This window comes from Eucyclogobius newberryi, unplaced genomic scaffold (genome assembly GCF_026437365.1).
Source record: "Eucyclogobius newberryi isolate DKJ021-1_F unplaced genomic scaffold, fEucNew1.0.hap1 SCAF_10, whole genome shotgun sequence".
NCBI lineage: Eukaryota > Metazoa > Chordata > Actinopteri > Gobiiformes > Gobiidae > Eucyclogobius > Eucyclogobius newberryi.
In genome coordinates, this window is record NW_027315724.1 from 33748312 (window position 1) to 33761204 (window position 12893).

At 40.2% G+C, this 12893-nt stretch overlaps 3 protein-coding genes across 3 annotated transcripts; all 3 read right to left on the minus strand.

Moving 5' to 3' along the window:
* Positions 1 to 490: 490 nt before the first annotated feature.
* Positions 491 to 3920, minus strand: LOC140371652 (C1q-related factor-like). Its single transcript, XM_072458839.1, has 4 exons — positions 3858 to 3920; positions 3278 to 3382; positions 2456 to 2596; positions 491 to 966 (listed from the first exon to the last, which is right to left on the minus strand). The coding sequence occupies exons 1-4, from the start codon at positions 3862 to 3864 to the stop codon at positions 533 to 535; spliced, it is 687 nt and encodes a 228-aa protein (XP_072314940.1). The 5' UTR covers positions 3865 to 3920; the 3' UTR covers positions 491 to 532.
* A 1528-nt stretch (positions 3921 to 5448) lies between these two features.
* LOC140371663 (cerebellin-1-like) lies at positions 5449 to 6837 on the minus strand. Its single transcript, XM_072458849.1, has 4 exons — positions 6766 to 6837; positions 6468 to 6524; positions 6253 to 6387; positions 5449 to 6124 (listed from the first exon to the last, which is right to left on the minus strand). Exons 1-4 carry the CDS (start codon positions 6770 to 6772, stop codon positions 5703 to 5705), a joined length of 621 nt encoding a protein of 206 aa, XP_072314950.1. The 5' UTR covers positions 6773 to 6837; the 3' UTR covers positions 5449 to 5702.
* Positions 6838 to 9487: 2650 nt separating this feature from the next.
* On the minus strand, positions 9488 to 12796 carry LOC140371673 (uncharacterized). The gene is made up of 4 exons (XM_072458857.1): positions 12676 to 12796; positions 12117 to 12287; positions 10377 to 10517; positions 9488 to 9961 (listed from the first exon to the last, which is right to left on the minus strand). The coding sequence occupies exons 1-4, from the start codon at positions 12755 to 12757 to the stop codon at positions 9528 to 9530; spliced, it is 828 nt and encodes a 275-aa protein (XP_072314958.1). The 5' UTR covers positions 12758 to 12796; the 3' UTR covers positions 9488 to 9527.
* Between the last annotated feature and the right edge of the window lie 97 nt (positions 12797 to 12893).

Sequence of the window (12893 nt, forward strand, 5' to 3'; positions counted from 1 at the left end):
ATTATATAAAATAAAATGGTCTTTGCTTTATTCTGCATTATTTATTCACTGCAACCTTCAGATTCATCAACATCTTAGTTTAATAAAAATAAGTACAAGATTGTAAAGTTTGGTGTGTGTAGGCGCTTTAAGAGCTGCTCTTTATGTCCCATATAAATCTGTGTGAATATTTTTGAATTAGTGAAACATCTTTAGGTGCAGATTGGACAAGTGAAAACTTATATGTTGATATGCTGACCAAGTAGTGTCACACCTTAATTCAAGTACAGGTACAATTCACGTTCTGCAGTGGCAGTCACTCTGAAGTATAATCATCAATCAAAATGTGCAAATCCCCCCCAAAAAAACACAATTGAATTCTTTACTTTTTTCATCTTTATTATTTGTATAAACTTCTACAAGAGTTGATTTCCAAAAATAGATATGGTTAAGTACTGGTGATTTGTTATAGCAGGTGCATCTGGTTTGGAGCTATTCTTCTATCAGCTCAGCGTTAAGAATAAGAAAGAATGAATACAAATTTCACTCCTCACTAATCCGCATAAAGCAGGAAGCCACTGAATACATTGTAGTGGTCTTTAATCATGCAGAGTAGGCTGCCGGCTTTGAGTTGCACCTCCACTCGGTCGCCTGAATTCAGATGGGCGGTGACGGACACCGTGGAGCTGTCTTCATGGTCAAACGTGTGGATGTCTTGAGAACCAGAGATCATGACCCCATTCACCAAAACGACCACGGAGGATCTTTCATTTGACCCTTGCCCGGCGTCGTGGAAGACCGAAACGGAGATGCTGTAGACGCCGCTGAAGGGGGCCGTGTAGATGCCGGTGGCTGAGTTGTAATTGTTGCCCAGGTTGGTGAAGACCCGTTTGTATTTGATGGTTCTGGTGTCGGAAAAGGGGCCCAGGCACAGGAGGTTGTTGTTGTTGGTGTCAAACAACGCAGCGGTGAAGGCGGATCGCTGGGCTACAAAAGGTAAAACGAAGAAATACAATGGGATTAATTAGGATTAGCATCATTTGGTTCAATATCTGTTTAAAAAAAACAAGAAAAAAATAATAATGATAAATTGTCAAGCAAAAAAATATCTTAAAGGTGATTGTAACTGCCATTGTTGTCAACCAATTCATTTTGTTAATGTAATTATCTTGTCTGTCAGCGTTCTCCGATCCTCACAGTAACTTCTCAACATGTATTCTCTTTTGTTGTTGCAGCTGTCAGAGATTCTTCGTCATGATTTCATCAATTAAGTAAAGTTGTTCCGATGATCATAATGCAATTTCAACCATCCACTTTTACTGTGCTGAATTTATGCCACTAATATTAATTATTAGTGACAGGAAACGTTTCAAAGGTTACCATGAACCATACCAGGACGAAAGAGGGAATACATTGACTATAAACTATTTGGTTCAACATTTGTAGATTTCAGTTTTGCTATGAATATGTTAGTCCACAGTGTAACATCACCACATTGAAAGTCCAAGACCCTCAATTCTCTTTCATGCAGTTCTGTTTTGCCCCATTGTATTCTAAAAGCAGCTCTCAGGGTCAAAATTATATCGCTGTGTGCTGTCTGTATCTGATTAAACAGCACATTTATCCATCCTGAACCCAGATGTAGAGCTGGTGCAGTGTTTTCAGGCTAAGTGTTGTTAGCATTACCATAGCGTGGCGCCTCAGCCTTGCCTTTTAAAAGATGTGTGACATTTTAACCTTTTAAAACCTGTTTCAGAGACACATTGGGACGCCAGGAATGCTTTGGGGACGTGATAAATATGTTTGAATCGATGCTTAAAATGATCTATGTTTGTATCAGAGCTTCTTCCTTAAAGCTGAGCGTCCCTTTATGTTCTTTTTAGTGACTTCTCATGGCACTTTCTATTAACTAGCACCGGTGGATCTTTATGTCATATTTTGGACATCTGAAATTGCAAACTGGATCCAAAACGACTCAATAAAAATGCAAGTCACTGCAGTTTACGCACCGCAGACTCCTACGTGTGTCACCAAAAATAAAATTGCTGAACGATGTATGTAAAGACTGGACTGTCGGAGCGATGGCATCTTGTCTGCAGCATTACCGTATTTTCTGGACTATAAATTGCACCTTTTTTCAGAGTTTTAGCCGGGGTGCAATCTATACTTATATTCATACTTATACTTATTCTCCGGAACGACTTATATGTGATATTATTTGTTATTTTCACACTTGCAACCACATTTCATACTCAAGCGCAACTTATATATGTTCTTTTCTTCTCTTTTATGCATTTTTTTGGCTAGTGCGACTTATTGTCCGGAAACTACGGTACTCAAACGTGCATGAATCACTCTGAACACAACTTGGAGTGGTTTAGGGACTGTTTGGGGGCCACTAATACCTTAAGACGGCCCTGTCCAAAACAAACTGGGCATAGGCCAGGGTCACGTGTGTCCAGAACAGTTCCCTTACTTGTCAGGTCTGTGTACGTTTTTAGTGTTTTGTTGAATTCCGTCTCCAGATCGTCCAGTTTGCTGACCAGGTTCTTCCGTATGCCGTCCACTTTCTTCATCATCAAGCAGCATTGGCACGAACCTGAGTCCGTCTCACAATCTGGCAACAAGACACAGAGGCTTCAATGTCGATAAAGGCAAAAAAGCATGTACAAAACAATGTGTAATCCAAACAGATGCATTTTCGGTGCATTTTTTATTCATTCATTCATTTTTTGTGTTTTTTTTATTTATACAGGTAAAACCCAATGAGAGTGGGCACCTTGTTAAAACACAACACAAAGACACAAAGATTCTACTGTCTAGATTGCACATAGCATAGATAGCCTTGGTGTTTACAACTACTTTAAAAGCCCTTCATTCTGGTGTTATCGGCTCGTTCTCAATGTTCTATAATTAATAGCATAAGATGAAACATTTACTTTGACAGCCCTGATAAAGAGACAACAAAGTGTAGAGAAAGACTTGTGTGACAGAATTAACATGTAGCTTTGTTTTTATGAAGATACATTAGTTATATTTTGCACAATATTTCTTTGGCAATAATTATTTGATAAGAATAGCATACAATGTGGCCACGTTAATTGTTGTGTGATTTAAAAGGTTGTTTGCATTTTATTTTGGAATTTGTAAAGCAAAAATTTTTCACATCCAACACAACAACAACACAGCATATTATCTCTAGAACTGTGAAGTGTACAGAGGATTTCACTTTAGTATGCGGAGTCAGGACACAATAAATGGTGCACAAAATGTTGCCATTTATCACAATAAAACTTACCATTCTCTGCTTGTGTCGATGAACCCCAGGAATTTAGATTTAGATCTTTCGACCAACTAAACGTAGACGCTACTACAACTTTGAGCGCAATCAGCAACAACACCCCTGAAGAAAAACACACAAAACAAAATAGATTTCTTGTTTACTGCTGGAGTTCATGATATACTTCACTTTTTAGGCTTTACTCTATTGTCTAGAAAAAGGAAAACAATTGTGTTTGTTCTGAGCCTGTCTAGTGACGTTCAGTAAAAGGCATATTTTTGTATCAAATCATTTAAAAACAATTCTCAGACAACAGAAGTAGCTTTAAATGGTACAACAAGCCCCACTTACAAGAGGAAAACAAGGGTAAAAGTAGTTTAGTATAATATAAATAATCATAAATAGACTTACACAAGGCTTGATTCATGAGTCATATCCAAGTAATGCTCCCTCGTGGATCAATAAAATACATTTAGTCTCAACACAAATATTAGGCTGCTGTGTCTAACAAATTATGACCCGAGTTGGTCACATGACGTTCAATCTTAGGTGCTCAATAATATTCATTTCTACTTATCCACAATGAGGATAATCTTACCTTTCATTTTGCCGGAGAGAAGTGGACACCTTCAGAGCGACAGACAAGTCTCAAACTGATGCAGACTTGGAGGCTATTACCTTATATATATGACTTAAAGCCCCACCCTGATCTCTGTTACCTGACGGGATGAAAACTTCCGTAAGAAAACTTAATTTTTGCTTTGTTCCCTGGAAAGTGAATAAACGTTTTACTGTCAATTCACACGCCCTGCTCTCTTCTTTCGGGAGCGATCAGATGTCATTGGCTTATCTGATTGAGCCCAGAGAATAAAGATAATAGACCGACACCAAAGTTTCAGGGTCAGTGATAATAATGACAAAACCTCAACAAACCCGTCTGTGTCACTGGGAGTTTGTTCCAGCAGCTGCACGACATCAGTGTGTTCAAAAAGAACATTTTACCGGAATTTACCTTTTGAATACAGTTTTGCCTCTGCGTGTCAAATTTGTTAGACACAGCAGCCTTATATTTGTGTTAAGATTAAATGTATTTTATTGATCCACATGTTTTGGTGTGCATTATTTCCTTGAGGTGTGGGCATAATGGAAAAAAGGAACACTAATATTTCGTTATAGATTCTGATTTTACGTGTTATATTTTGTCTAATCGGTTGCTAAAGCTGTTTTGTTCTTTTGAAACTTACCCTTACACTAAGATTGGATGATTCTGTCGGTCACTCGGAGCTGGCCACGTCTGTATTAAATTGATTTTGTTTGTAAAGCCAAAAATCCCAACAGCAGTCGCTTCACTGAGCGTCACAAAATAAATGATTTCACAGAAACATTTAGAAAGTCCAACAATGAAAGAGTCATCAATAAAAACTGGCAGATTGACCAACAGTGCCACCTTTCCCAAACATTTTCATCATATTGTGCCCTGGAAACACAACATGATAATTGACCTGCACATAGTAATATACTGGTGTTCCTCAAGGATAGATTTTATGTCCGCTCTTATTCAGCCTTTATAATAATGATTAAACTGCTCTATAAAGTCGACACAGCACAAACAGGCAACACGTTTGTATCTGTGCCAAAGACGTTCCTCCCCATTTGAATAAACTGTGTCACATCTTGGCTTAGCAGTTTTGACAAAAGTATACAGTATTTCAAAGTGCTGAGATAGTATACATTTGCAGGCTTGTTGTGCAAAGTGATGCATGATCTGTCTTCTGCTCCTTTCATTAGCCAAGGAACATGAGCCAGAGATAAAACTTTCACAAAACAATGGTTGGTCACCACCTAGCAACACTAAAGACTTTAACCTGTTGTGCTGAACTGTGTGTCTTGTATGTTTTGTGAACTGCGTATCATGCACCTGTTGTTTTGACCTTTCTTTAACTCGTGTTTTGTCCTTTACCCTTTGTTGAGTCACGGTTGTGGTCCATTCTGTGTTCTTACTCATCTGGACAGTGTTTGTCTAGACATTTTTATTACTACTCTCCTTTAATATCATAAGCTGGAGCAGATAGTTTGACTATAGTTTAGCTTATTCTTGCTTTTTGCTTATCATGTTTAATTAAGTGTTTTTTGAAATGGCAGAGTCCCCTTAAATACAAAAAGAAACTGATACAACCATTTGAGTTACTATAGCATTTTATTTTTATTCGTACCAAGGCATCAACAACAGACACTTTTCAAATCTGCTTTACTGAAGTTGACAGGCTGTGTTGCACATTTATTGATGATTGACTACAACTTATTGTGGGAGAAAACGTTATATAGGAGTACAATCAGGACAGGTTGCATCATTCAGTACAGTACAGAGCTGTTACAATCACCGAACGTAGGATCAAAACTACAAGTATTTAAGTTACGAAGACATGGGACCAGCTTGCTCTGCTCAATCCTTCGCATACAAGAGATAACCGGTGAACGTATTGTAGAGATTGTCTTGAGCGCACATGACGCATCCGGCCGGCTGTTCCACGTGCACCACGTCCCCAGCTTCGAGGGACAGGGTCAGCGAGACACTGGCACTGTCCTGCGTGTCGGCCGTGACCTTCTCCATCAGCGTGTACTTTGCGTTCCCGTTCAGCATGAGGGAGGCGCAGGACTTGTATGGGCCCAGGTTGTAGAGGGTGATGGCGAAGCTGTAGACCCCTTTGCGAGGCGCGATGAACTTTCCTTGGGCGGCGTCGTAGTTGTTGCCCAGGTTGACGTTGACGACGTGGTATCGGACGAGAGCGGGAGTGGCGCTCGGGACCTGGCTGTTGCAGTTCTGCGAGACGTCACTGAGGACGGCGGAGAAGGAGGTGCGAGAGGCTGGGAAGAAAGAAAGAAGTCAAGCCTGGAAAGTACCCAGACTGCCATATATACATACAACGTACAGAATACAATTTAGCACAGTGCTGGCCCAGACTGATTGAACTTGTTGTATGAAGTGAAAGTACCTCTGAGGTTATTGAGAGCCTGTTTGGCCACGGTGAGCTCCTCAGACATGTGCTCATGGGACATGTTGAAGAAGTGGTTCATGCGTTGGAGCTGTGTATTGATGAGACAGCAGCCGCACACTCCTGATGTGCATGCTACACAGAGAAAACACATCACGTTTAAGTTAGAAAACCAGCTCCACGCACAGAAGTGGGATTACTCAACATGATCTCACTTGAGCTCTGCGCTTTGACCAAGCTGCTCCCCAGAAGCACACACAAGACCACAAAAGCTGCCAAAGACAAAAACACTGTCGTTATTTGTGCGCTGCAGAAATACATAGCAACATTATACATTTCAATTATTTCAATATATTTTTGGTTATTTTTAAAAGCAGCTATCTGCCGGAAAGTAAGAAAAAATTATAAATAAATGAATCTGAATAGTCAAAGGTAGATTTATGATTTTGGCAGTTCAGAAACAGAAGCAACATGCTATATAAAGCTATTTTTATTCAAAATGACATCTCTCACCTTTCATGACGGAGCTTGTTACAGCGGCTATACTTTTCAAATGTAGCAGAGGTTCAAACTGACTGACTGCAAAACAGCAGTGATATATACCCTCTCATAGCTCCTCCCTAGGTACTTTATTTGATTCATTTTCTTTGTTTATTTTAAGTTTTCCTTGAAACTGATGCCTCCCTCTTTGTGCTCCCACACCCTGCAGGGATGAATCTGTGGCACAGGGGAGTCTTGTTTCCGAAAATGGGCTGCGCAAAAGACTGAGAAAGAGGTAAAGTAATGGGATGGGCATGTTGCAGTAAAGAGCGGTAACAGGGCTGAAAGGTATGAGCAAAAACCTGTCTTTCTCAACAGTTTCACAGATACTGTACAGTAAGGGAAGTAAAAAGTCATCTTTTTCCAAAATGAGAATGTGGGGGCAGATTTTAACCTTAATCTAATAATAATAATAATAATAATAACTTTTATTTATATAGCGCTTTTCAGTTATCTGAGTTTTGTCACCTGTTTTAGGCTGTTAGCCAGTCACAACCTGCTACACTTGTCTTTCAAACACAACATAAATGCACTCTGTCTGCCCTCCTTCTGACTAGTATGAATCACTTGGAGCCACAAAGGCGCAGGTTAGTTTAGGTGCCACCACCAGTCCTCCTCCTGCTCTGGGCCTGGCTCGGGTCCAGAGCATGGAAGTATGAGACGGGGAAGATATACATAAGATGGCGTTGAATTGGTTTTAAAGTTCTTGGCCCAGAGGCGCCTGATGCATGATTCTGCAATACTTCCTTAATAACGGGTAGCCACGCCCACTGTGTGACAAGAGAAATGTGGACCGATTGTGTGATCAGTTCTGACCAATCACTGTGATTTTGTGTCGACCTTTATTTTTATTATTACCAAGTAAAAAAGATTGGTGGAACTAGCGGTCTGAGAGCGTGGCTGGACTCAATCTGTTATCTTAATTTTGTGAATCCAGATGCCTTCAAGTTACAACCTCTGTTAAAGCTGTGCTCTGTGAGTCGAGCATGATTAGTTTGATGATGCAGTAGCGTGCAGTGACTTTTATGGATGGCAAAGCCGACTTGGGGTGTTCAGCAATATGTAGTGGATAGCATTTGAAGGCAAAAGTGAAAAAAAACGTACATGCACGGGTGAGTTTCAAACCCTGGTCTCCCACTCGACAAGTGCATGTCCATACTACAGATCTACACTCCCACATCTGTAAAATCTGTAAATCTGTCACTAGTCTCAATTCAGTGATCAATTCAATGCACAAATTAGAGCTCTATTTTATTATAATACTGTCTGTGTTTACATCTAATCAATATAAACGTGAACAGAGCCTTAGCAACAAAACTTAGCTCTCAAAAGATAGTTCTTAAGTTGGTTTGTTGAAACCTGGCGTTGTGAGATTGCCACACAGGTTTATTCAGAGCACATGTGCAGAGCTCTAAAAGAAGATGCTGTCCGCTCTGGTTCTAAAAGCTCATGTTAGAGAGCGGAGCAGGAACGGGCCTCTGAACACGGCCACAGAGTCGCTGCAGGAGAAGAAGAACCAAGCTTCCCGTGCAGTAAAGCCAAGCGGCCTGTAGCGGCCTGTAGCAGCATGTAGCAGCATGTAGCAGCATGTAGCGGCACCGTGACTTCAGCCAAGCTTCAGCAGCAGAAGTGAGGGGAAAACTGGCTTGTTTGGATATGGTTTTGACCAATTTAAATATTGTTGTGACACACAGTAATTTTAGATTTTTTGGTCAATCACTACTTGTCTTGATTGCCCTGACCGCACGCCACTGGTCTGATGTAAAAATATATATACTTTGTCTTATCCAGTTCATATATATCGATACATAGTCCATGCAAATTATTTCCTTATTTAATGTTCATGTATATTTTTTTTATTTATGAAAATTTCCTTGTGCAAAGAATATTCTAAAGCCGCCAAACAAAAGCCTATTGACGAGACCTACACAAAGAAAATTATGTTTGTTTGTTTGTTTGTTTGTTTGTTTATGCCAAAGCAGTGGTGGCCCAAGTAGTTTGCAGAGTTCAGAAGTGCAAGAAGTGACAGCATCCTGAGTAAACTGGCCTGATCCAAGGTTGCTCAAGGTTGGAAAGAGTAATGTACAGCAGTACGTACATTTAGTGTTTAGGATTTTGCCTCTTACACAGCATGAGAGCAGTCAATCTAGCCAAGAATGGTGGTGGTGGCATCTTAGAAAGCCCGACATGGCTGGGACTGTAGCAAAACGCAACAACAGCTGAGCGACAATGACTTTGCTGGCAAGAGGAGCAGCCACTTCGAACATTATGACTGAATTGTCTGTCCTGATTAATTAACTTACTCACCTATGTTTCCTGATCTGGTGAAGTAAACATATCCACCAGGTTACACAAGGTTGTGGCTCTGTGAGATGAGGCTAAATCTAAGCACAAAACTACCTCTGGTTTATCATCAGCTTTTTCACTATTTTTCACTTCTGTTTGTCTCTGAGCTGCTTTATGTCTTTATGTAATACACTGGGTCAGGCTAATGTGCATTGTGCATTAGACCGAGAGGTGCTGGAATAGGAATAATTTACCACTCAAAGATATTTTCATACACAGGCGCTGCATTTCTTACAGACCATCTCGGTCTTTCCAACTGTTCACAAAGAAAAGAATAACCCATGAGTATTCAACTTTTTTATTAGACAAGGTTAATGATGACGGTCAACCAATCACATCTTCCTTGATGTTGTACTTAATGACTGTGGTCGAGCCACTGTATTATATTTCTAGTCAGTGATGTAGAGCAGGAACCCGCTGAAGGTGTTGTAGTGGTTGCTGTTATCGCAGAGGAAGCACCCGATGGGAAGATTGACCGACACTTTGTCCCCCGTCTTCAGCTTCACCACTAAGGAGTTGGAGGCGCTGTCCTCTTGGTCTTGCATGTTAAACTCTCTGGGGCCCGTGAGCAGACGCCCATTGACCCGCAGAGACCCACATGCGGCCAGAGTGTTCCCAGGGCCCCCGGCATCGCTGTAGATGGTGAGGGCCAAGCTGTAGACGCCAGTGCGAGGAACGGTGAAGACCCCGGTGTTGGCGTCGTAATGGTCGCCCATGTTGAGGAAGATGTGTTCGTAGATAATGGGGGTGTCGTCTCTGAAAGGGCCGTAGCATTTCTGTGTGTCGCTGGTGAAAAGGGAGACGGAGAAGGCGCTGCGAGTGGCTGTGGAGAGAGTATATTAGAGAGAATATGAGCCTGTTGTCCATTATGCAAACTCCACACAGAACCCAGTCGTCCCGGTGATCAAGCGCGTTGCTATTTCCATGTCTCAGGATTGTCATGTCTCTTAATCCTTCAGCTCTCACGGGATTCCTGTAAATGCACCCTCTACCCACTGCCATACACAGTGTTTACCGGTATCTATTTATTATTTATAGAGTTCTGTTGGTTGTCATTTCTGTTTCTCTGTGTCACTGAGTCCCTGCTGTCCTCTATCTGTCCCACAGCTCTCCACACCGCTGCAGCAGAACCATCAACCCTCTAAGTTTTTCCATCCCCGAATCGCAGCATAAAACGAAACGGCACATTCTTAAACTCATCTTCTTTAAACCTTTCAAAAGCAGACGTTCGGACTCACATCTGAACAGGCTGAGCGTGTCCACGGCTTTGTTGAGTTCGCTCTGGAGCGCGACGAGGCTCTGGTTAAAGTTCCTCTTCATCCTGTCGATCTGCTGGTGCATGAGGCAGCATCCGCACGCCGCCTGGTCCGTCTGACACACTGAAGAAGCACAACGCAAACAATGGAACAACAATGGAAATAATAATATATGATTCCTCCGGTTGTTCTTTGTTAACCTTGAGCTCCAGAATATATAAATGTGGAGCATGTTTGCATACTTTAGATGGGGGGACCACAGTCTCTGCACAGTAGGGGCTGCACCACCTCTGAATGATCGTATTAGACTAGTCAAGGACACTAGTTGAGTCAATGACAGTTAAAATAATCAGTTCAGTTATTCGGCATAGTAAGTGTGATTCCTAGATCCTTTTGGGAGCTACTTGGAATGAGGTGCAGGTTGGAGAGATCTGCAGTGAGGCAACAGTGATTTAATGATGATAAAAAGGTCAAATGTTAGACTCTAAATTGTATGCACAGGTTAACTTCATGGAGCGCATGAGTTTGGAGCAGGGGTGGCCACACTGTAAAGGCTGGTTTATATTCCAGTGTTAAAAATCTGATTCAGTAGAAGTTTAAACTGTTCAAGTCTGCGTCAGGATGTTAGCTCTCAGCTAAACGAAGCTTGGTGCTCAACCATAAACCAGCCACTGAACAACGGCCTGATCGAAAGTGCTGGAAAAGCTGGTCCCGTGAGCTCTGCGCCTGTGTGATTTTCTGAGTGAAAAAATACTGAAGTGAATTAAGTCAACCTATTAAGCACAATTAACTACTGTATGTTGTACGGAGATTTTCTCTGACCGTAGTTGACGAGTCGAATGTCCATGTGCGTTCTGGCTGGAACTAATGGGGGCATTATTTGACCTCTGACCCATAAACATCACGTGTGAGCTTCTGAATATAGGTTTGAATCATTTTAACAATGTCCTCTTGTCAATAAAAAGTGAGGTTGAATATCTAATGAAATCTATTGATCAAATGCTGCAACTGTATTATGAATTTACCTGTGTTCTTTTAGTTTTATTGTTATTGTTCCGCATTTTAATTTGTTGTCTTATATACAGGAAATGTGTAAGAGTCTCTAGGAACATGTGTTTGTTAAATAAATAAACAAATATAAATGAACATAAATAAATACATAAATAAATACATAAATACATAAATAAATACATACATACATACATACATACATAAATACATACATACATACATACATACATACATAAATACATACATACATAAATACATACATACATACATACATACATAAATACATACATACATACATACATACATACATACATAAATACATACATACATACATACATACATAAATACATACATAAATACATACATACATACACAGATAAATATATAAATACATACATACATACATACATACATACATACATAGATAAATACATAAATACATACATACATAGATAAATACATAAATACATAAATACATACATACATACATAGATAAATACATAAATACATAAATACATACATACATACATACATACATAAATACATACATACATACATACATACATACATACATACATAAATACATAAATACATAAATACATACATACATACATACATACATACATAAATACATACATACATACATACATACATACATACATACATACATACATACAACATACATACATACATACATAAATACATAAATACCATCACTAATTGTGCTGCCAGTGCCGGTGGATGCTGGTATATCCTTTGCAGTCGCAGGATCTGTTTCACTTCCACCTCCAGATCCAGGACCGTTCCAACCAAAACTACCTGGAAAAGTGAAGCGATTGGCCTCAGCCAGAGTCAGTCCCACGACACAGAGGATTACAGCAGCTGGAAAATAGAGAACTACATGAACACAAACTGTGTGCGGCTGTAAATATATGCGTGCGAAAACAACACAACAGCAGCACATTTGCAATATCACAATTAAAAATATGTTGCAGTCAGAAAAAATAAGATGAGTCCGGTGATGTACTGTTTTTACTGCCAAAGATATTTTACTGTAAGCGCCACAAAAATCTAATTTCATCCACTCAACTTTTGTCCAATAGCAAAAAAACTATAAACTATTTCAATTGATTTCTCAAACCACTTCTGAAGAAGAATGTATCTCTGTGTGGAACCCGAATGTCAAATAAACCTCAGATCTATGACTTGACTCCCTAAGATTTTTACAGTACATTGAGTTAACACAACAAAACAATGATTTGCTTCTTACCGTTCATTTTGGTGACGACAGCAGAGGATTCGTCAGTTGTTCTTGTGCAAATCTGGGGTCGATTAAACCCAGACGTTGGCATTTAGTAACTTTAGCCACGCCTCCATCCATTTGACCTTGTTTCTTCCTGCTACTGTGTGGTCGACTGCGTTATTGGAGATACACGAGGGGCCACTGAAGTTGTGCTCGCTCCCACATTCGGGGCTTTGTCACTGGGC

Bases quoted from the DNA above. Each gene is read 5' to 3' on its own strand.
- LOC140371652 (XM_072458839.1), bottom strand. The intron at 2,597-3,277 runs GTAAGTTTTATT...TCTTGTTGCCAG, and splicing joins ATCGACACAAGCAGAGAATG to ATTGTGAGACGGACTCAGGT. The intron at 967-2,455 runs GTAAGGGAACTG...TACCTTTTGTAG, and splicing joins AACGTACACAGACCTGACAA to CCCAGCGATCCGCCTTCACC.
- LOC140371663 (XM_072458849.1), bottom strand. The intron at 6,388-6,467 runs GTGAGATCATGT...TTCTCTGTGTAG, and splicing joins GGTCAAAGCGCAGAGCTCAA to CATGCACATCAGGAGTGTGC. The intron at 6,125-6,252 runs GTACTTTCACTT...CTTTCTTCCCAG, and splicing joins GGCTCTCAATAACCTCAGAG to CCTCTCGCACCTCCTTCTCC.
- LOC140371673 (XM_072458857.1), bottom strand. From the start codon at position 12,757: ATGCCAACGTCTGGGTTTAATCGACCCCAGATTTGCACAAGAACAACT. The intron at 12,288-12,675 runs GTAAGAAGCAAA...TCTATTTTCCAG, and splicing joins TGTCGTCACCAAAATGAACG to CTGCTGTAATCCTCTGTGTC. The intron at 10,518-12,116 runs GTATTTATGTAT...GTGCTTCTTCAG, and splicing joins TGGCAGCACAATTAGTGATG to TGTGTCAGACGGACCAGGCG.